Genomic DNA, 25150 nt, shown 5'->3' on the forward strand with positions numbered 1-25150 from the left:
ATTCGAAAGTCTTGATACTTTTTGAACAGACCTCGTAAATTAATTAGTATTAAAAGAAAGGGTTACGTTTCGGAAATAAACATTAAAATGAGATCAAATGAAAAAAAATCATAGGGAGCTAGGTCGAAAACATGACCGCATTGTTGACGTAGGATTACGGAATTGTTTTATACGATTCGCTTGTTTATCACTTGGGGAACAGAAGAATCCCTATTATCCGGGAATAGTCTGAAGGTGTGAACACGGAAATGAGATGTTCCTGCATGAAAATTATGTTTTATCAATACAGAAAATATTAAACTATTCATCTATAAGGTCGTTTACACCAGATAATGTGAAAACCTCAACCAAAACAAAAGAGCATGAGCTTTCCACTCACTGATAAATCCGGGAAACACTGTGAGTGGTGATTGACATGTAATCGGTCACAGGCGATTTTATATTTGTTCCACCACCGCTATCATTCCACATTTCCAATAAACAAAACATAAAACGGCTGGATGCTTGAACTAGCAAGTGCATAGCGGCAACTCTTTTGGAAAAATAGTTCTGAAAAGAACTGATAAATTACCTTCCTCAGCTTAACAAATTGTGGAATAAAACACGTTGCGTAAGGAGTTTGCTGCTGCTGCCGATGCTGTTGCTGATGTGAGATTGACTATTATGCTTATTCCTTGGTACTTCTTCCTTTTGTTAATGCCATACCACTAATGTAAAATACCAATAATATCAAACACTTCGCGGTTAGAAAATGACTGATCGCTTCGCTTCTTCTTCCTTTGTTTGTACAGTAATGTTTTTGAATCCGGGCGCTTTTTCGTTATATTCACTATCATACCAAAATCATAACATCTTTTGCATGTTGAATTAATGTGTTGAATTAGTGTTCAGCGGGAAAATTTAAAAATATAAATTCCCGGTATATATTTGACAGAACGTATTTCAAACATAGATAACTTGATGGAATCCCCGGAGCATTTGGTGGATCTTTTAGATAAATCGAGGAAACCTAATCGAAACGATTGCTATCCAAATTGAATGAATACAGATTGTTAGATTTTATTTCCAGAAATGCTTTTTTTCTGTCTACGTGGTATGTGGACAGCCCATTATCGATTACATCTCCGGAATTAAAATTATTTTTGACAGATATATATTCCTTAAATACTTGAACAGATATATTCTCAACAAATATCATGTGAGAAATTTAATGAATTGAATTTAAATCGTTGAATCCTAATGGAATCTTGACCATATGTACAAATAAATAACTGCACATGGCTTTTCTTCGTTTTGATATAATTCATATATGAAAATGCGCTTGGAAATTAAGTTTATTGTTCGGGTTAATGTAAACCGTAATTCCCGTAATTCGCCACAATTTTCCCAGCCTACATTACGCTTTACGGTTATTTCTGATGCTCTTATTTTCTGTTCGATTTTATCCGGCTGATGCAAATGATGCAAATTTGTGTTTTCACAAAACGAGTGAAAAGAATAACTCACTTATCCAATATATTATGTCTAGTGATGCATTGGTTTACCCAGAGTTACCAAGAGAACAACATTTGGTTAGAAATGCTTTGACAAGTGGTTCTCCCGACAACGTAATGAAATAAAATTTTCCAAAACAATGGAGCCATTTCCAATGGCGATTCCGTTCTTTCATTATTAGATTCAAACAAAAGGTCTCATATTTTTGGAACACCTTTTAGATATTTATAATACAAACATGTTTGAGAAAAAAGAATCTTCAAATGTTTTTTTCTCCAGCCATGCGGATAATCGCTTTCTAATTGCTATGTTATCTGTCAGGAATATGCCTCAGGTGTGATGACATTTGAATATTAATTATATTTCCGAGCAATCCCGTATATCCAACCTACAATAGTATGTAAAGGATTATCATTTTTTCCAGATCTTATACTTATGATGCTCATGTTTTCCAAATTAAAATCAATACACTTCCGATAACCGATACCCCAAATCGCGATTCAAATCCAATAAAAAATAAATTCTCTAATGAAGGGCTGCTGTGAACCGGATTGACAACTATTGATGTAAATATGTGCGATGTGTCGCTTCTGTGATCCGGTTTTTGCGACATCTGGGGGTTTCTTGCGGAAACATTAGTTCTCATGGGTTGGATTTGTTCCGCGTTAATTTATGAAAAAAATCTACGCTTAATATCATCGCAAGATGCAAATCCACGATCCACAACTGCGTTGTTGTGTGGCGTGAAGAGCGTAAAGATGGGGATTACAAGACACCTTAATTACCGGCAATTGGTTTGAATCGTCCGGTACTATATGATTCCGTAAAATTGTTGCTCGACCAGCTCGATAGTAGGTTCCATTACTGTAAGCCGCCTAGCTTACCAGCTAGGTTTAATCCAACCGTTGAAGGCACACATTATACCGCCCCTTCTCAGGCGATCACAACGGCAGCAAGTAAACAGTAATTTTAATTGAAAACTGCACCGTCGGGTTGATTTCACTCCCTCCCTCTCGAATCTCTCGTACTGATAAAACGGATCTCGCCGACTGTATGAAATCGTTTGATTGTAACATATCGTTTAGCAATTATTCACAATTTAATTGCTGTTCTGTTCAATTTATACCTACCGACAGATCGATGAAATCATCCTTCCGCTGGTTGTGAATTTGTTGATGTCTGTTGGAGTAATCGGTTCATGAGCAACCATGCGTACCATCCGAAATGATTCGAAAATAATAGTGAATCTGCAAGCGATAATCTGAGAGCAACTTGCTCGAAGATACTGGCATCGAGATGGAACACGCAGTCGGAGTTTCGAGTTGCAAAAATCGTGCGAAAGTGATCTTTGAACTTCTCGGAAACGGGGGCAACGTGGTTTGCAAATGTTCCTATGGTGAGATGATGAGCATTAGTACAACCATCATCTTTGATGGTCAATAAATTTAGGCAATGTACCGCTCGAGGGGTGTGTAGTTGAAGTAATTATGGCTTTTGACTCTGACTAGCCCGACGACGTTGTTGCGTTTACCATATATGTCCTCAAGTGATCGCCAGAGGCGATTTACCGACTGAATGATCTTTGGATGTGCTAACACAGAGGAAAGGAGTCACAACTTAGTATGTGACCATGATTAGATGGAGGTTTTAATGGAAAATATTTGATTTAATCTGAGCAACCGAAATTGTTTGATTCGACCTATGGACCTCCCAGACATGTTCAGTGTATACCATGGTGAAGGTAATAAATAATCTCTTAGCTGGATATTGGTTTCTTATTGAGAACAACTTTATCGGTTCGATAGATTTTTAAAACTTATTTTATGTTCAATATCATATGACCATAGAGCAATTCCAAACGAAATCGACAAATGACAAAACATGAGTATTTTTGATTCTAATAAAAATTTGTATTCCGTTTGGGTTGGAGGAAATATGAGTTGTCCAAAGCAGTTGGGAATTTTTTGACTCAAGTGTAACTATTGAAAAGGGCGTATCGATTTTAGTAAGATAAATCTTTGATAATTTCTATCTAAAAATTATGAGTCGTACCGAAATAGTGTCTTGGAAAGAGTTATAGAGTATTGATATTGAAACGTGAATAAAATATACACTGAGAAGAAAACAGTACTATTTTTTTATTTACAAATAAAAACTTTAATTTGCAATATCTGAAATATGCATTTTGGATTTTTTTTCAAAATTTCATATAAAATAGAAATCACGTAGAAAGTTCAGAAAATGAGTATGAGAATAATGGTTAAACTATTTTCGACAAACTTTATGGAACATCGAATTTTTGTATGTTAATACTCATTTTTAGCCACAAATTATGAATCCTGATGTGATTAAAAATAAAAAAGCTCTTTACCAATCTCCTTCTAAATGCAGCTATTCTCTAGATATTTTAAAAAAAACCTTTCTAATTTAATGTCTTTTTAGTATTTTACTTTTACTTTATTTTACCCTTTTAATATGTTTGTCGTGTTTTAACGTCATGTTCATGAATTTTAATGAATTTGCTTATAATATCGAACAACTTTTCCAATCCAAGATTTTTAAATATCGCTACGTTTTGTATAAATCCACATGTTTTTTAACGTAACTCCTAAACATATATTTTGATTATAATGATGTATTTGGGAAAGTGGTTGAAAATAATAAGAAAATTCATAGAATATCATGAACATGACGGTGTAATACGACAAACATATTAAAAGAGCCTATTCACTATAAAAAAGACAATAAATTAGGAATTTTTTTTTCAAATATCTCGAGTACGGCTACATTTGGAAGGAGATGGATAGAGAGCTATTTTATTTTAAATCACACCAGGATTCATAATTTGTGGCTAAAAATGATTGATAACATACAAAAATTCAAAGTTTCGAAAATTCCTAAAAATTCGATGTTCCACAAAGTTCGTCAAAAATAGTTTTACCATCTATGACTATTTTTTTTAAAATTTTCTACATGACTTCTATTTTATATGAAAAAAAATAAAAAAAATAAAAAAAACATTTTTTAGATATAGCAAATTAAAGTTTTTTTGTAAATAAAAAAGAGTGCAATTTTTTTATTCAGTGAATATTTTTTCACATTTTAACATCAATACTTTATAACTCTTTCCAAGACACTATTTCGGTACGACTCATAGTTTTTGAGATATAAATGATCAAAGATTTCTCTTACTAAGATCGATACGCCCTTTTAAAAGTTACACTTGAGTCAAAAAATTCCCAATTGCTGTGGAAAACTCATATTTCCTCTAACCTAAACGGTATACAAACTTCCATTCGAATAAAAAAATTATGTTTTTAAAATCTGCATGTTCCACAAAGTTCGTCAAAAATAGCTTTACCATCTTGGACTAATTTTTTTAAATTTTCTACATGACTACTATTTTAAATGAAAAAAAAATACAAAGATCTCATTTGGAATTGCTCCATATTATTTCGTATTCGAGTAATTCCAAATGAAATCGACAAATGGCAAAACATGAGTATTTTTGATTCGAATGAAAGTGTGTATTCCGTTTGGGTTAGAGGAAATATGAGTTTTCCACAGCAATTGGGAATTTTTTGACTCAAGCGTAACTTTTGAAAAGGGCGTACCGATTTGAGTAAGAGAAATCTTTGATAATTTATATCTCAAAAACTATGAGTCGTACTGAAATAGTGTCTTAGAAAGAGTTATAAAGTATTGATGGTTGAATATGAAAAAAATGTACACTGAGAAAAAAAATTAGCATTCTTTTTTTTTATTTTCAAAATAAAAATTCAATTTGCAATATCCAAAATACATATCTTTTAATTTTTTTAAATTTTTTCATACAAAAAAGAAGTCATGCAGAAAATTTGGGCCCAAGATGGTAAAACTATTTTTGACAAACTTTGTGGAACATCGAATTTTTAGGAATTTTCGAAACATCGAATTTTTGTATGTTAACAATCATTTTTAGCCACAAATTATGAATCCTGATGTGATTTAAAACAAAAAAGGTTATTATCAATCTTCTTCTAAATGTTCTCGAAATATTTAAAAAAATATTTCTAATTTATAATCTTTTTTATAGTAAATAATCCCTTTTAATATGTTTGTCGTGTTATACCGTCATGTTCATGAAACTTTATGAATTTGCTAATAATTTCCAACAACTTTTCCAAATACATCATCATGGTTCATTTTTTGACTCAAGCGTAACTTTTGAAAAGGGCGTATCGATTTGAGTAAGAGAAATCTTTGATAATTTATATCTCAAAAAATATGAGTCGTACCGAAATAGTGTGTTAGAAAGAATTATAGAGTATTGTTGGCTTAATTTGAAAAAAATACACTGAGAAGAAAAATTAGTACTCTTTTTTTTATTTACAAAATAAAATTTAAATTTGCGATATCAAAAAATATGTATTTTTATATATTTTTTTCAGTTTTTTCATATAAAACAGAAGTCATGTAGAAAATTTAAAAAATGGGCCCAAGATGGTAAAACTATTTTTGACGAAATTTGTGGAACATCGAATTTTTAGGAATTTTCGAAACTTCGAATTTTTGTATGTTAGCAATCATTTTTAGCCACAAATTATGAATTCTGATGTGGTTTAAAACAATAAAAGGTTATTATCAATATCCTTCTAAATGCAACCATTCTCGAGATATTTAAAAAAATATTTCTAATTTATAATCTTTTTTATAGTAAATAATCTCTTTTGATATGTTTGTCGTGTTATACCGTAATGTCCATGAAATTTTATGAATTTTATTATAATTTCCAACAATTTTTTTGATTGATTGAAGTTTCGCTACGTTTTGTATTAACCCAAAAGTCTTCGAATGTTTCGTAACGTAACTCCTAAACATATGTCTTTACCATGACGATGTATTTGGAAAAGTTGTTGGAAACTATAAGCGAATTTATAAAATCTCATGAACATGATGGTATAACACGACAAACATATTTAAAGGGCTTATTTACTATTACAAAGACAATAAATTACAAATATTTTTTTAAATATCTCGAGAATGGCTGCATTTAGAAGGAGATTGATAATAACCATTTTTGTTTTAAATAACATCAGGATTCATAATTTGTGATTAAAAATGACTGCTAACATACAGAAACTCGAAGTTTCGAAAATTCCTAAAAATTCGACGTTCCACAAAGTTCGTCAAAAATAGTTTTACCATCTTGGGCCCATTTTTTAAATTTTCTACATGACTTCTATTTTATATAAAAAAATTGAAAAAAATATAAAAAAATACATATTTTTTGATATCGCAAATTTAAATTTTATTTTGTAAATAAAAAAAAGGGTACTAATTTTCCTTCTCAGTGTGTTTTTTTTTAAATCAAGCCAACAATACTCTATAACTCTTTCTAACACACTATTTCGGTACGACTCATATTTTTTGAGATTTAAATTATCAAAGATTTCTCTTACTCAAATCGATACGCCCTTTTCAAAAGTTACGCTTGAGTCAAAAATGAACCATGATGATGTATTTGGTAAAGTTGTTGGAAATTATTAGCAAATTCATAAAATTTCATGAACATGACGGTATAACACGACAAACATATTAAAAGGGATTATTTACTATAAAAAAGACAATAAATTAGAAATATTTTTTTAAATATTTCGAGAATGGCTGCATTTAAAAGGAGATTGATAATAACCTTTTTTGTTTTAAATCATATCGGGATTCATAATTTGTGGCTAAAATTGATTGTTAACATACAAATTCGAAATTCGAAAATTCCTAAAAATTTGATGTTCCAAAAAGTTCGTCAAAAATAGTTTTACCAGCTTGGGCCCATTTTTAAAATTTTCTGCATGACTTCCATTTTGTATGAAAAAATTTAGAAAAAAATTAAAAATATGTATTTTGGATATTGCAAATTGAATTTTTATTTTGTAAGTTAAAAAAAAGAGTACTAATTTTTTTCCTCAGTGTCCTTTTTTTCATATTCAACCATCAATACTCTATAACTCTTTCTAAGACACTATTTCGGTACGACTCATAGTTTTTGAGATTTAAATTATCAAAGATTTCTCTTACTAAAATCGATACGCCCTTTTCAAAAGTTATGCTTGAGTCAAAAAATTCCCAATTGCTGTGGAAAACTCATATTTTCTCCAACCCAAACGGAATACACACTTTCATTCGAATCAAAAATACAAGTTTTTAAAATCTGCATTTTTAGGACGATTTCATTTGGAATTGCTGATTCATCATCTTTTCCTTGGAACCAACTGTATATGGTCATCATGATGTTTTTTCAATGGTTTTGTGCTTTCTCAACCCACTTTAAGTAATGATTTTTGTGTGTGTGTATTGTTTTTCTTATCAGTAAGTTTTATTCTTATGGGAAATGATCAGCTCCTAGCAGGAACGTAGCGACTTATTTGGAAACAAAACCATTTTCTACATGTATTCAACGTGATTTGAGGGTTTTGTGCAAAGTATGTGGAGCTAGTTCAAATGTCAAATGTTTCATTCTGGAACCGCACCTTCATTCAGCTTAAAGAATGTTTCCTTTTAATAAGCTGTATCTCATCATTCGACCATCTGGACACAAACCAACCAACGATCCACTACCAAACGATGGAAGGTCCCTTGGTCTGCATAATTCGTTCCAATGCTTATGGTATTTGCTGGAATTGAACTATTGCACAGCATACATTATACTCCATCAGGTGTGCGGCCAAATTGACAGCCCCCGTCTTGCTTTCGAACGTAATCTGTTCGTTAGCCCCGGTTAACTGATTGACGCTCTAAACTATCGTAGCATCGGAGCCCTCCGAAGAAGCGTCGAAGATATGCGGTGTCCATCGGAGGCCCCGGAGATTATTACGAAAACCACACATATGTGCCCCCGATGGGACATGTGTGAAGAGGTTAACATTTTTGCGCGCCGTTAAATGTCATGCCCAATTTGAAGGCATAAATTATGGATAATTTAACGTTTTGTGAGAACGGCTAATTGAACGCGCAGATTCTGTGGATCCTCGCGAACAATGACAATCCACATTTTATGCTGAATTGTGGCCGTACGAGCTAATCGAATTCCGAAAGGAATTTCGTGAAGTAATCGCAATATAACCATTCACAATTATTGACCTTATTGCCGTCGATAGCGCCCCGTAACTTTCAAGCTTTTTCGGCTTCTAATGAAGCCTCCTGGACAAATCGTAATAATCACCGGCGTGTAATGATTTCCTTTTTTTTCTCAATTACCTCAATTACCAACTAAACAGTCACATTTTCGGTTATGCCCCTCTGCTGATGTGAGGCTAATCGTTGTTGAACCGGTCATCAAGTGATCGTGAAGAAAAACCACACGATGACTCAGCAAAAGCATTGATTCGCGGACACAGGTCTGAGATAAAAGTAAAAGTGCCATCTGCCTCTACATGCGATGCTGTGGAAGATAGCCGCGGAAATCGAGAGTTGTTGGCATTGAAAAAATAGTGAGCGAAGAAAAAAGAAGCCAGCATTTATCGTGTATATTATAAATGCAGTTAGTAGCCGCGGAGACGCGGGGACCGTAGCGAATAAGGCATGAATGGCAATCATGGGAAATTTTTCCCGTGTTTATAAACAAACAACCGCGAATCGACCGGTGGTCAGCCTCGACCAGCCTCGACAAGTTGGGTAACACGGTTGGGTGCTTCTGCAAAGCGTTGCCCAATGCTAATGACATACGACGGGAGCCGGAAAATGCAACCTTCGATCAAACGATATTTTGCGGTTGTGTTATAGGCAAGAAAAAAAAATGAAAGTACGCCGAATCGGAGATGATATCTTTTTTGAATAGATCGATACTATGTCGCGAATTAGTTGATTTATTGCATCACCAAGCTCGCAAGATGGGCTCGAACCGAATCAAGAGTGTTCGCAGTGTGTTGCTGAAACTTTGGAACAAGTGTCATTCAGCTGCTTGCACCGGTAAGACACTGCATGCAAACTTCAATGAAATTATAATCAAAACGCAGAGTTTACATTAAAACGAATTCAACCTTCTCGATTGAGTTTTCTTTCTTGTTCAAACGAATGGGATCAGTTTGAGTTTTGGAATAGGAAATGGAGGCTCGAAAAAAAAACTACAAGCATTTGAAGACGAATCGTTTAAAGGGTAAATTATGGTTGTGTCATTTTTCTTCATTTTTTATTGCTCTTATTCGTTAGATTTAATCTGTTTTATGTAGCAACATTTGTTAAAATATGTTATGAACATTTTATTGAATGTATTTTTTGTTGTTGCAAGATGTCAGTGGAAAAAAAATCAAAGCATTCTTAAATATAGTGCTACAGATTCAGAGTTCTGTTTAATTTTTGGAATTTTTGGACGTGTTTCCAGCGTATAGATAAAGGACTGGAGTATCGGAGTACGAACTTGATTTGAAAGAAGTTCTTAATGATTTTATTCATCTTTCTGGTGTTTTTGTGGAAAATTTGTGGAATTGTATTAATTTAATGTATGTGAAACTTGAAATTACCATGCCTCATAGCTCAACGATACGATGATGCGAGATGACCAAAATTTCACGATTATTGATTGTATTATGTTTTTGTTTTTATGGTTTTCATGGTCTCAGGACTAAGGACGCTATATATTTTTAAATTTTTTTCTGGAAAGCTGAGAGCTTTTTACATAAAATATCTCAAAATCAGCGATGAGTTCATTTCCTTTTTAAGTTATGGTTTTTCAAAGTGAACTGATAGTTAGGAATACAATTTTTTCCTCTTTTTCCTATTCACAAAATTCATAGCTTTTGAACTACTAAACCGATTTGAATTATCGATATGTCAAATCAAAGCCAATGAGCTAGACTCCTTTGGAAAAATATTACATTTGCGATGAAAATGGATTTTGTTTTCGTTATTTTTGATTGTATCTGTTTTTTATAGTTCACATGGTTTCGGGACCAAGGGCGCTATTTTTTTTAAATATTTTTTTCTTGAAAGCTGGATTTTTTTGTATATAACATATCGAGAAATCAGAGATGTGTTCTTTTTCGTTTTTAAATTAAGATTTTTTAAAGTTAACATGCTTTTCGTCTTCGTTCAATATTTCTTTTCGACTATACTGGATCTATGCAACTAGAATCCAATTTATTCGCTAGTGTGGTATTTTTTCAAAAAAACAGCTAGAGTGCTTTAATTTGGTATATCAATTTCATTTTTGGGATAAAGGTGAAAAATTATTTTTTGAACCATTGCACAGTGGTCCAGGAGATGCATTTAAGTGGAAATTAGCATTTAGAGCTCGATAGTTATTTTCTAGACAAAAACTGTCTGAGACAAAGTTGTTACATATGAAAGAGCGCTTATTTTAATGTTATCAAAAATAGGGTGACCAAACTTGTCGATGAAATACAAAATATAACTTTCTTATCTTTATAGATAGAGGTAAACATAATTCGATAATGTTGTAGTCCCAGTTATTTGAAACATCTTTGTAGTTTTTTTCTGTCTCTTGAAATAACCCATATAGCGCCTTTTTCCGAAGTTACGTTAGGGTCAACATGAAAAAAACTGTTTTCTTGCTCTAACTTTTATATTTCAAATTTTACATACAAACTGTCTTCGAAAGACTTTTAGAACTTACTAATACAAACTATTTTGCGATGCAAAACTTGTCAATATTTCAACTTCACTCAAAGTTATTGATATTTCTTTCCAAGAAACACGATCTTTTCATTTATTTGTCATTCTGTTTGGGGCAAACATAAAAATGTTTGTTGACGGAATTTGAAAGAACAAATTTCACTCTATATCATATGTGATTTTCAAAACTATGCTATCTTTCGTGTTTGAGTAAACTAAAATTGAAATCATGAGTTTTTGGGTGGAAACCCATCAATAGCTTTGAGCAGGATTAAGATATTGATAAGTTCTGCATCGCAAAATGTTGGTTTCGATAAGCTCTAAAAGTCGTACTAAGACAGTTTTGATGTAGAATTTTAAATATAAAAGTTAGAGGAAAAAAACCGTTTTTTCATTGTTAATATCTCAATCCTACTTATAGTTATTGATATTTTTTTACCCAAAAATTCATGATTTCAATTTTGATTTAATCAAACACGAAAATGACATAGTTTTGGAAATCACACATCATGTAGAGTGAAATATGCTCTTTTAAATGCCGCCAATTAAATTTGGTTATGTTTGCCCCAGAAAGAATGACAAACAATCGAAGAGAGCGTATTTTTTGGGAAGAAATAACAATTTGAAATATAAAAGTTAGAGCAAGAAAACAATTTTTTCATGGTGACCCTAACGTAACTTAGAAAAAAGAAGCTATATCGATTATTTCAAGTGATAGAAAAAAAACATTGTTCTACAAAGATGTCTTAAATAACTGGTACTACAACATTATCGAATTATGTTTACCTCTATCTATGAAGATAAGAAAGTTATATTTTGTATTTCATCGAAACATTTGGTGAACCTTTTTTTGATAACATTAAAATAAGCGCTCTATCATATGTAACAACTTTGTCTAAGACAATTTTTGTCTAGAGAATAACTCTCGAGCTCTAAATGCTAATTTCCACTTAAATGCATCTCCTGGACTATTGTGCATTGGTTAAATTGGTTAAAATCATAACTTAAAACAAAAGTACACATCCCTGATTTTGAGTTATTTTATGTATAAAAAATCAGCTCAGCTTTGTAGAAAAATATAAAAAAATAGCGTCTTTGGTCCAGAGACCATGAAAACCATAAAAAACAAATATAATCAATAATAACGAAAAAAAAATTTAGTTTTCTAGAACCTATTAATTCCTGAAAAGACGATTGGCTGACGATTGGTGATTGGCTTTAATTTGATATGTCGATCATTAGAATCGGTTCAGTAGTTCAAAAGTTATGAATATTTTGAAAAAGTCATTTTAGGAGAAAAGTTAAAAAAGGGATTTTTCGGATCACCCTAAAACGGAAATGGTCACCCTAACGAAAACATAAAAAATACGGGTCTAATTGTTTGCGATGAAGAACAAATCTACCACTTTTCACGAAAATCTGAGAACCACTATTTCGGTTTGGCATGGAATGGCCGCGATAGAAAATTAGTACTAAATAATAAAACAAAGAGTGTGGTATAGATCTATTGGATTAATGCTCTTAAAATTCTCGTTCTTTGGTACCAAACTGATATACTTTCTACTTCCGCTGTAGCTTCTTTATGTAGATCTTCTAATATTATGTGACTCAAACTCGAAATCGTACCCCACCATGCAGATCTTTTTTTTTTCATTACTTTTAAATGTCGAAACTTTCACAGGAGTTTTGGGAATACACTAAGCTAAAAAATGTTCCTGCTAACATTAGATCTCATTGCAATAATTGCAAAATTACAGATTATCTAAAACTCTGTTTTTGGCACTTCTTCAAAATTGATACAAAAAATAAAATGAAGTTGTTTTCACTAACGCAACAAGTTAAACGTGCACAGAATTTATTTTAATTTTCAAACATATTTTGTTTATTGAATTATTCATCATTACAGACGAAGGGGTAATGGGTTTTGGAAAAGTCCTACATGAACGTAATATGAACCAAATGAAAGCTCATTGAGAAGGTTGAATGAATTTGCTATTAAGTTGGTTAGCAAAAAAATATGTTAGCCCATACAATTTATAAATAAACACAAAAGAAATCGTTTTTTCATTTATTCCCCAAATTATTGTCCACTATACACCATTTACACACATCAAAACAAAAAAAGCTAAAGGTTTAAGTTTTAAAATTGTGTATATATCATTATCTGAATAGAATGTTTCGAGAACTTGTTTTCGACATTCAAAAGTAGTGAAAACAAGACCGTATGGTGGGGTACGATTTCAAGTTTGAGTCACTGTATGCAAAATACAGCAATTCCAATGAAAAATCAGAATTAGAGTGGTCTGAAAATAGGCTGTTTTGCCAATACGCTCACTTTTGAACCGCTTAACTGATTCTAAATTGCTAATGAAAGATATTTTAGAAGACTTTATAGAAAAAAATAGCGACACCTTGAATGACTATTCTCGAGCGAAAACTTCGAAAATATTTGTGGTTGTTTTTTTACATTTTTTTCAGATAGCTCAACCATTTTAATTGAAGTGTTAAAAATCCAATTTCGTTTTGGATTCGTAATTTCAGGCCAAACCAATATAGTGGTCCTCAGGTTTTCGTGAAATGTGATAATTTTATTCCTTATCGCAAAACATTAGACCTGATTTTTTTTTCCTTAGGGGTCACCCTCATTTCCAATTTAGGGTGGACCGAAAATTAATTTTTCTTCAATTTTTTCCAAAATTTTTTCCAAAAAATAATTACTTTCGAACCAAATGATCGACATTCCAAACTGAAAGCAATGAACTAGTCTTTTTTAAGAAAATATTACACTTGCAAAAAAAATTGTTTTTTTTCATAATTATTGTTTTTTTGTTGTTTTTATAGTTTACATGGTCTCGGGACCAAGGGCGCAATATTTTTTATATTTTTTCTTGAAAGTTGAGGGTTTTCTACATAACATATCGAAAAATCAAAAATGTGTCAATTATGTTTTTAAGATATGATCTAATGTTTTACGATAAAGAACAAAATTAGCACTTTTCACGAAAATCTTAGAACCACTATATCCGTTTTTTGTCATGAAATGGCTATATTATTAGGGTATATAAGGGTGACAATGAAAATGGTCATGTCGAATTTAAAAAAAAAATGTTCACTACCTCGAAAAAACACCCAATAGTTTACATAGGGTGTTTTTTCGAGGTGGTTAACTGTCTCTTCTTGTTTGACACCTGTGAAAACACGAAGAAAACATAAATTTGAAATTTTCACCAAAAAGTAGACATTCGAACAATGAAATAGTTATTTTTTTCAAAAGTGCATCCTGGAAAAGACACTGTTTTGAACGAACCATTATACGGAAGAATATTTTATTCAGAATCGTACAGTATGAACAATTAGCATTCTTTGGTGTAAGTATCTGCAGTACGAATGATATAGCCTTTCTACGGAGCTTCCTTATTCATTGTCAGATCTTCCTATTGTCATATTCGCATGATGCGTGCTCTTGAACTGCTCCTTAACATAATTTCAGTAAACGTGTACACGTAGCCTACAGCATTCCATTTTAAATTTTGATAACTTTTTAAACATTCCTCTCTAGTTTTTTCGTTCAACGCTAGTATCAATGTCCATTCTTTTCGACATAGGATTTCCCTGACCTTTAATGTACGTTGAACTAGCTATATGAAACATTTTGTTTTCTAGCTGATGATAAATTGGAAAATAATTCGATATTTTCAACGCGATCAAATTACTCATTGTTCATGCTGGAATGATGGGTGAACAGGAAAAAAGTAAGGTCGCCGGAAAATAACACATAAATTAATAGTGGTGAAGATGATAACAAAAATCAGTCATATTTCATTATTCAAATAGGTCGATAAGTGCACGAGAAAATGTTTGTTGAACGAGTTTTAAAATGAGATTGGTTTTTTTCCAAAGTATAAATTTTTGAATTTGCCAGTATTGCTGGATTGTATCAAATTCATAGACTTTATTCTGATTATGCATGTTATAAAAATGAATGGAGTGTCGATATACAATTGTCTATAACATAATATGTTCAATAAACGAAAATTTCGATAGTAATATACTTGGAAAATACAACAAAAATTTATTGGGGTTATTAGAATTGACGTTGACAAATAATCGATGTCAATTCTATCCAAGAAAAAAAAATGGCCGGGTCGTAATTTAGTTAGGATACCCATACAAATTATTGCACTAACACTAGATCGCTCGGAAAACCACAAATTCTCAACAAAAAGTATTGTTTCTCATAGCATATATCATACAGCGATTCAGATTTCAATTCACTCCGATCACGTTACTGTCGAGCATCGTTAATTCCGCTAATCGTGTTACCGTTTGATCACATAAATCTTATCTCGCACATGGTTTTGCAACCGATCAGCGCTACCGCGCCGTGGGCAATAAGCTCTAATAAGGAAGTCATTTAACGTTTGCTTGACCCAAAGTCACGCCATCAGTGGCGAACATTAGCTCAGTGGATACCGGCGAAACCGGACTTACCCGTGAGATGATGATGCCGGCAATGCTGATGCGGATCTTCGGCCCCTTCAGCAACCGATATCGCAGGTCGACTCCGTTCCAGAACGAAACGAAGTACCGCTTGACCTGGACGTTGTCACCGCCGTGTAACCGGTAACCGTCATAGTCCACTATCACCAGGATCTCCGGATAGATGGTCGTCTCGAGGGCTCGCGACGCCTTGTAGTACGCCTGGGGGCTTCGCTTCGAGCGAAATCGCTTCTGCAGCCGGTCCGGTTCCATGAATGCTGGGGATAGCGCATTGATTTGTTAAGGGTATGTTTACATTCTGTTAATCAACTTAGGCTAGATTAAGGATAGCAAAGCGAACTCACCATAATCACTTGACTGATCGTTGTGGTCCTCTGACACGGTTCGCTTATAAATAACATGATGAACACTACCGTCCTCCGCCTGGGAGATTTCGGTTGGCACTGGCTTTATCACAAGATCGTGTCCTATGCTACCCTCCTATAATGAGAATTAAAGAACGAAACAAACATAATTAGTTTGTTGTTGGTCATGTTTTTAGTGAGTAGCTTCAAGTACTGTTTTTGACGTAGGATTACGTCTTTCGGGGACATATTGGGGTATAAATTGAAAATAGAAAATCGTGCACATCGTGAAAATTGTCCAATTTCAAACGCTTTTTGCTCAGTCATTTCACGATGGATTGATGCAATTTTTGAATCAATCGATTTCGGAACTCCATAACAGTTTTTTATATTGAAGAAAATAATATATATCATGAAACTAAATATCGAATAATTGAAAAATCTCAACCCCTATCCTAACGGAAATACCCACTTCTGATTGGTCGAAATTGACGACACATGCGGCGGGTCCTTAACAGAGATATCAAAATCAAGCTGCCTGGGGGAAATCGGCATTGCAAATACATGAAAGAAGGGGGGCTTTTGTTTCTACCGAAATATATTCCCTAGCAGAGACATCAAAACCAAGCTTCCTGGGAGAAATCGACATTGCAAACACATGAAAGTAAAGGGAGCTTTTGTTCCCACCGAAATGTTTTCCCTAACAGAAACATCAAAACCAATGTGCCCGGGGGAAATAGGCATTGCAAATATATGAAAAGGATAGTGATACGATTAATTCTAGCAAATAAAATTTAAATTTGGAACTTTAATGTTGATTGCTCCGTGAAATTTAATATCAATGACCGATCGTGTATTGTGAAAAATTTAGCAGAAGTGTAAGTGTCAAGTTGTACGAGGGTCACTATTTATATTTCGGGAATAGGAACAAAAACAAATAGTTAAGCTGCGAATATATTTTTATTGTTTTTCAAAGTACTCGCCACGATGATCGATACACTTTTGCATGCGCTTAAACCAATTTTCAAAGCATTTATTCCAATCGACACGAGCCTTTTTTTTTTGAGCGATTGTCAAATTATGTGGGATCCAACGTGAACATAATTTTCGCACAACTAAGTGTTCATGTAAAATCGCATATATGCTGGTAGAACTAATGCTTAGGGATGCCTCAATCTCACAATAGGTTACATGACGATCTTGCTTAATCATTTCGTGCACAGCATCGATGTTTTCTGGCACTACAGTCGATTTTGGACGACCTTCACGAAACTCGTCGGACAGCGAACTACGACCACGATTGAATTCACTGTACCAGCGATACACAGTGGTTTTTGATGGAGCTTCATCGCCAAAAGTCAAATTAAGTTGATTGACGCACTCTTGTTGTGATAATCCACGTCGAAAGTCGTAAAAAATCATCACACGAAAATGTTCACTATTCAGTTCCATTTTTTTGCCGAGACCAAACTTTCAACTAAATATAAAATAAACAAATAGCATCCGTATGACAACATGTTCTGAGTACGTATATCGTCAAAAATGTCAAACTTTACGATGGAACCGTCAGATGGACTCACATAAACTGTGTTGCCAATTCTCGAAATATAAATAGTGACCCTCGTATATGGTAGCAGTTGTGTTAAAAATGACTTGATATATGAAACGATTTATTTTATTTTCAAAACCAAGGTGTTTTCCCGCTCGAGAACGGGTCGTTTGGTTTAACCCTCTACCGGCCAATTTTTTTTTATTTATCTAAAAAAAACTACTTCAGTTTTATCTCGAATTTTCGACTTTCAACAAATAATACTCCTAGCAGAAAGCTGCCAGCATAAAAACAATATATATGTGTGATAGATGAAAATATTCTAAAGACGTTCTAGTGGGTCTGTCTGAATAATTCGAAAAGAGAATCCGCGAAGCCCGTCTAAAGGCGGGCTAGGGCTGTAGAGGGTTAAGCTGTCTGTTTTGTTGTGTTCATTTTCACCCAAGGAAAGTTTATACGGCGAGAAAATGGAAAAGTGAAGAAATATTAGAAACAGTGATTGCTCTACATATAGTATTAGGTGTTGAAAGACCAATTAAAATTCGCATTGGGTTGCATAAACACTCAGAAAGTAAAAATTATAAAAGAAAATTACCTTTTCCATTTCAAATATGTTTTCTCTATATTAAAGTAACATGTTTATACTGATGAGAAAAATTAATAATTGTGTTCGGTATTGGTAATTATCTTATATTACATTGGTGAGTTTTTTTTCTTTATTTCATCAATAACACAGAAGGCATCCCGTCTAGGATCACAGAGGGCGGTTTTCATTATATCTCGTTCCATTTCGGTAACTTTTATCTGAAACGCACCATCCAACGACTATTTATTATCCTTCTGTCATTATCACTCGGTAAACACTGGTGGAGTGAACAAACAATACCCAACAACCAAACAAAACGGCCCTTTTCAGGAGGCCACCAAATGATTATCAAAGAGTTTAATGATTTAATCTATCAAACATATCAAGAATCAACAGATAGCCTAACGGAATCCTACGTCAATTATGCGGTCGTGTCTCGGACACAACCCTCCTGTGACTTTTTTCTCAAATTCCGAACACATCATTTTTAAATGTAAATTTACTAAACTTTAATGTTATAAATAATTGGATAGTGAAAGGCCTGATATTCTTTGGGGTATAGGCTAAATTTTACCATCATATACATGTATCGATACAGCCTATAATTTATAATACTAAGGATTTGCAAAAAAGTGACGGTCAAAAGTGACGGTCACTGTCACAGTGACAAAACGTTCGTATCTAAAAAGGTATCGTTAATTTTTCAATTTTTGTAGTTGTTTTAACTATTTTGTTTGCCGTTTTCATGTTAAATGCTAGAGTTGTTAAGAATCTACTATAAATGGATGAAACAAGAAAAAAAAATATTTCAAAGTTAACGTAAGATTTAATTAGTTATTATAAGTATAATGGAGTGAAAATCGTGGTTTTTGAAAGTTCTAATTGAAAGTTCATCATGAATTGTTTAAAATGATTGCAACCGAATTAGAAAATGTAGGAATTAGATGTCTAATAACAAATTATAGAGCGTTTAAGAGTTTCAATTTAATTCATATAAACAATTAAGTTTATTATGCATATTTTGGGATCAAATTTATAACAACAACTTGAAAACCACTAACTTTTAAGTTTTCTAGTCTCAAAATGTTACATAAATCTACCAATTCAGAAGTTTCAGACAAAATAAAATTGAAATATAAAATATAAACGAAAGCAACAAAATCGTCTTACGTAGCTTATTTTTCAATGTACTGCCAATTTTGCCAAATTTTCGTGATTATTGATTGTACTTGTTTTTTTAATAGTTTACATAGTTTCGGGACATTCGTTAACCAGCTGCCGAGGCATCCAGACGTAGAGTTGTTTGCGTCTGTTGTACTGTTACAACAATACCGTTATTGACTTCGTGACTGGTGGAGTGCTTTTGTTTTCACCCAAGCGGGTTTGTGAATGTCGCGTGTGATCCGTGCTGTGGAGAAGCGGAATACCAGTGCCACAATCAGCGGAGAACAAAGGCTGCTACAGCGGACGCTGTGACCTTTTGCTGGTGTCGGAATATCGGCATTGTTTTTCTTGCATTGCCGTATTATCACCGAGGTATACCGATTCATCGCATTATTGGCCGATACACCATCTCGTCTGTATCAACGTGGTCTGCCGTTCGATTTGGTGCAACGAGGTACATATAAAATAAATATAGATTATAAAATTAGTTAGAACATTTAATATAATGGAGAATGATGAGGGATCTCCAGAAATGGAGACTTTCGACTCTGAAACCAATTCAAAAAAAGTAAATGGGAAAAAACATAAACGAGTCCCTCCTACAGAATGTAGTTCGTCTGGGGACGAATCTGCTCATCCTACCAAGCCCCCCTCGAAAAAAATTGCCTCCTCCCTCCTCCCTGAACTCCACAAAAACTCCCACTTCTCCTCTCCCACCATCGATTTCACTTCCTTCTTCTGATATTTCCGAGCCAGTTCAAACCTCGTCCTCGTCTTCCTCTTCTGTTGTATCCTCTCCCCGTGTCAAGGTTTATCCAGAAGATGCACCTGGAGCTGGTCCCTGGGTTGTTTTCTTCCGGCCCAAACCAAACGGAAAAGCGCTGAATGTAATTCAGATCACGAAAGATCTGACAAGAAACTACTCCTCCGTGATCGAAGTTTTAAAAGTTAGACCGAACAAACTGCGTGTTATCGTGAGTGACCGGAAACATGCAAACGGTATTGTGATCGACCAGAGGTTCACCCTAGAGTATCGTGTCTACGTGCCGTCCCATGACGTAGAAATCTCGAGGGTGGTAACTGAAACGGGTCTGACGTGTAAAATGATAAAAGAAGGATTTGGAAAATTTAAAAAACCCCCTTTGGTGAGTGTTAAAATCTTGGACTGCCGCCAACTAGGGAAAGTCTCCCAAGAAGGGGGAGAGACTAAATTCACGCCGTCCGACTCGTTTCGAGTAACTTTTGGTGGTTCCGCCCTCCCTGACTACGTCATGGTGGATAAATTGAGGCTGCCTATACGACTCTCCGTGCCAAAGCCCATGACTTGCCAAAAATTCAAGTCAGTTGGCCACACTTCAGCTTATTGTGCCAACAAGGAGCGCTGTGCCACTTGCAGAGAGCAACATGTGGGCGAATCCTGCAGTGCGACTGAGTATAAGTGTCCATATTGCGGAGGAGCTCCACATGTACTCTCAGCTTGTGAAACTTACAAGAGTCGCTGGGAGAAACAGAAGCGCTCTTTAAAGGAACGCTCGAAACGCACATTTGCGGAAATATTAAAGGGCGCTTCTCCACTGGCCCAGCAACAACAACAACCAATCTCCACACACAATGTTTACTCTACGTTGCCAGTTGATGAAATGGAAGCGGACACAGCTAGCGGGCGCACACCGCTTATTTTCAAAGGGAATCCCCGGCGCAAAAATGTGACCACTCCCAAAATTCAAGAACAAGTCCCCCCGGTGATACCCCCTGTTAGCTTGCCTAAAAAATCGAGTGCAGCGGACAAGCAAAATCAGGTTCCTCCTGGCTTCCATGGGAATAGTTCATCTTTGAACGACCCAGCACTCGAGGGGACATCAAAAACCCCAACTGTCCCTGTTTTTCCGTCCAGTTCAATTTCCCAATCGGGATTTATAAAGTTGACTGACCTTGTGGATCAAATCTTCACGTGTTTTAATGTTTCCGACTCCATCAGAACCATTGTTATCTCAATGCTTTCAGTTTTAAAGAAAATTTTACAACAATTGATGCAAACATGGCCCCTCCTTGCAATGATTATCTCTCTTGATGTCTAATTCAAATAGAGAGGTCGGAGATATCACTGTTTTACAGTGGAATTGTCGTAGTCTTATCCCTAAATTGGATACATTCAAATTTTTAATTCATAACTCCAATTGTAGTGTTTTTGCTCTGTCCGAAACTTGGCTTTCTTCGCGAGATGATCTCTCTTTCCACGATTTTAATATTATACGCTTGGACCGTGATGACAGATACGGAGGGGTGCTATTGGGGATCAATAAGTACCACTCATTTTTTCGAATTGACCTTCCACCTATTGGAGGGAACGAAGCTGTTGCATGTCATGCAAACATCAGAGGCAAAGACCTCTGTATTGTCAGCTTGCATTGGCCTCCGAGAGCTGCGGTTAGCCGCAAACAACTTGATGACATGTGCTCACTCCTTCCTGAGCCACGATTGATCTTGGGAGACTTCAACTCTCACGGAACTGCCTGGGGGGAACAGTACGACGACAATCGTTCATTGTTGATATATGACCTTTGTAACAGCTTCAATATGACCGTTTTGAATACTGGGGAAACAACACGTGTACCTAAACCTCCTGCTAACCCAAGTGCTCTTGACCTCTCACTTTGCTCGAATTCACTATCGTTAGATTGCAAGTGGAATGTAATCCAGGACCCCAACGGTAGTGATCATTTGCCAATCAAAATTTCCATCACCATTGGGTCGAATTCTTCTGAATCTATAAACATGGCATATGACCTCACAAGACACATTGACTGGAAAAAATATGCGGACGCGATTACTCTAGCCATCAATTCCAGAGATGGCTTACCTCCATTGGAGGAGTATAACTTCCTTTCTCGTTTGATCTATGACAGCGCAGTTCGCGCTCAAACGAAACCCATCCCAGGTTCCACTATTCGTCGAAGGCCTCCCAATCCATGGTGGGATAGCCAATGTTTCAAGCTTTATCAGGATAAATCAAATGCATTTAAAGCTTTTCGGAAACGTGGAACCATTGAGAATTTTCAAACGTATTTGGACCTTGAAAATCAATTTAAAAACTTGATCAAAGGGAAAAAACGTGCTTATTGGCGAAATTTCGTGGGAGGTCTGTCACGAGAAACGTCAATGAAAAAATTATGGAAAGTGGCTCGAAACATGAGAAATCGCTCTTCAACGAATGAAAGCGAGGAATATTCACATCGATGGATTTTGAATTTTGCACGGAAGGTTTGTCCCGATTCCGTTCCCGTACAAAAAATTGTTCGAGATATTTCACAAGATAGGTGCGATCTTGATTCCGAGTTTTCGATGGTAGAATTCTCTCTTGCTCTCCTTTCATGTAACAATTCTGCTCCGGGATCGGATAGAATTAAGTTCAACTTGCTGAAAAACCTCCCTGGTGTGGCGAAACATCGCTTGTTGAATTTATTCAATCGGTTTCTGGAGAATAATATTGTTCCAGATGATTGGAGACAAGTACGAGTTATAGCTATTCAAAAACCCGGAAAACCCGCGTCCGACTTCAATTCAATTCGCCCAATAGCAATGCTGTCTTGTATACGGAAATTGTTGGAGAAAATGATCTTGTTTCGCCTTGATCGATGGGTTGAATGGCCTACTCTCAGATACACAATATGGGTTCCGCAGGGGCAAGGGGACGAATGATTGTCTTGCGTTGCTTTCTTCAGAAATTCAAATGGCTTACGCCGAAAAAAAAAACAAATGGCTTCAGTATTCTTGGACATAAAGGGGGCTTTCGATTCTGTTTCAATAGAGGTTTTGTCGGACAAATTACACTTTCGGGGTCTGCCGCCTCTATTGAATAATATGTTATATAACTTGCTTTGTGAGAAACATTTGAATTTTTCTCACGGGGATTCGGTAGTAAGTCGGGTCTCTTACATGGGACTCCCCCAGGGCTCATGTTTAAGCCCCCTTTTGTACAACTTCTATGTAAGCGACATCGACAATTGCCTTACACAAAATTGCAGCCTAAGACAACTTGCAGATGATGGAGTGGTGTCTGTCGTAGGATCAAACGAATCCGACCTGCAAGGACCCTTACAAGATACTTTGAACAATTTTTCAACCTGGGCCATTGGGCTAGGGACCGAATTCTCTTCGGAGAAAACAGAGATGGTGGTTTTTTCTAGGAAGCATAGACCAGCAAAACCAAAGCTTCAACTTTTGGGTAAACCGATCACTCATGCTATGTCATTCAAGTATCTTGGGGTCTGGTTCGACTCCAAATGTACTTGGGGGGCCCATATTAGGTATCTGAGTAAAAAATGCCAACAAAGAATAAACTTTCTCCGTACAATTACCGGCACCTGGTGGGGAGCCCATCCCGAAGATCTTATTATGTTGTATCGAACAACTATTCTCTCAGTGATGGAGTATGGCAGTTTCTGTTTTCAATCAGCTGCCAAAACACACCTCATTAAACTCGAGCGAATTCAGTATCTTTGTCTCCGTATTGCGTTGGGATGTATGCCCTCAACGCATACCATGAGTCTCGAGGTTTTGGCAGGCGTACTCCCACTAAAAGATCGCTTCAATTTATTATCTCTTCGGTTCTTCATCCGGTGTAAGGTTATGAACCCATTGGTGATCGGAAATTTTGAGCAGCTGATCGAGCTAAATTTTCACTCCGGATTCATGAGTTCATATCATGAATTCATCTCCATGCAGGTTGATCCTTCTTCGTATATTCCCAACCGTGTTTGTTTTCTTGACTACATCAATTCCTCTGTGCATTTTGATCTGTCCATGAAGCAAGATATCCGTGGATATTCAGATTATCAACGATCGAGGATCGCTCCAACGATCTTCGATGAAAAGTATGGGGGTATCTATTGTGATAATATGTACTTTACTGATGGGTCCACTATAAACGAGTCCATAGGATTTGGAGTGTTCAACGAATTTTTTAGCACCTCACACAGTCATCAGAATCCTTGCTCAGTGTATATTGCTGAATTGGCAGCAATTCATTGGGCGCTGGACAGCGTCGCCTCACGACCTGTTGAACACTATTACATTGTAACGGATAGTCTTAGCTCTGTCGAAGCTATCCGTTCAGTGAGGCCGGAAAAGCACTCGCCGTACTTCCTTGAGAGAATACGAGAAATTTTGAGTGCTTTATCCAGACGCTGTTATGTCATTACCTTTATCTGGGTCCCTTCACATTGCTCCATTCCGGGTAATGAGAGGGCTGACTCATTAGCAAAGGTAGGTGCAATTGAAGGCGATATTTATCAGCGTCAAATCGCCTTCAATGAATTTTATTCTTTAGTCCGCAAAAATACCATCGCTATCTGGCAACGCAAGTGGAATGAAGATGAATTGGGCCGGTGGTTTCACTCGATTATCCCTAAGGTTAGCCTCAAACCGTGGTTCAAAAGTCTAGACTTGAGTCGGGACTTTATTCGCACCTTCCTCCGACATGTCCAATCACTGTTCGTTAAACGCGTTACTCTTTCGTTTCAATCTGGCCGGTAGCAATCTCTGCATTTGTGGCCGAGGTTACCACGACATCGAACACGTTGTTTGGTCGTGCGAGGTGTATCTTGTTGCCAGATCGAATTTAGAAAAGTCCCTTCGGGCTAGAGGAAGGCAGCCCAATGTGCCGGTGAGAGATGTGTTGGCTCGGTTAGACCTTGATTACATGTCCCATATATATGTTTTCCTTAAAGTTATAGATCTTCGTGTGTGATTGTCCCTACATCCTTATACCCTCCTTTCCTTCCTTTGCGGGTAATTCGTCCCCTTGCTATAAATAGTAGAATAAGTTGAAATGTAAATACACTATAGATATACGAATAGATTTAAGAAATGAGTGTTCATCAACATTGTTACCATTTCCTTATA

General features: G+C 35.4%; 1 protein-coding gene across 3 annotated transcripts in view; it reads right to left on the minus strand.

Moving 5' to 3' along the window:
* Positions 1–25150, minus strand: part of LOC129764825 (A disintegrin and metalloproteinase with thrombospondin motifs like) — a 336932-nt gene that overhangs the window by 62526 nt on the left and 249256 nt on the right. For all 3 annotated transcript variants that reach the window (XM_055764327.1, XM_055764325.1, XM_055764328.1), the window contains 2 exons: positions 15948–16083; positions 15595–15860 (listed from right to left, as the gene is read on the minus strand). In XM_055764327.1, the coding sequence (XP_055620302.1) occupies positions 15595–15860; positions 15948–16083 (402 nt within the window). The remainder of the gene's footprint in view (positions 1–15594; positions 15861–15947; positions 16084–25150) is intronic.

The sequence above is a fragment of the Toxorhynchites rutilus genome, chromosome 2, assembly GCF_029784135.1.
Source record: "Toxorhynchites rutilus septentrionalis strain SRP chromosome 2, ASM2978413v1, whole genome shotgun sequence".
Classification (NCBI taxonomy): Eukaryota; Metazoa; Arthropoda; class Insecta; order Diptera; family Culicidae; genus Toxorhynchites; species Toxorhynchites rutilus.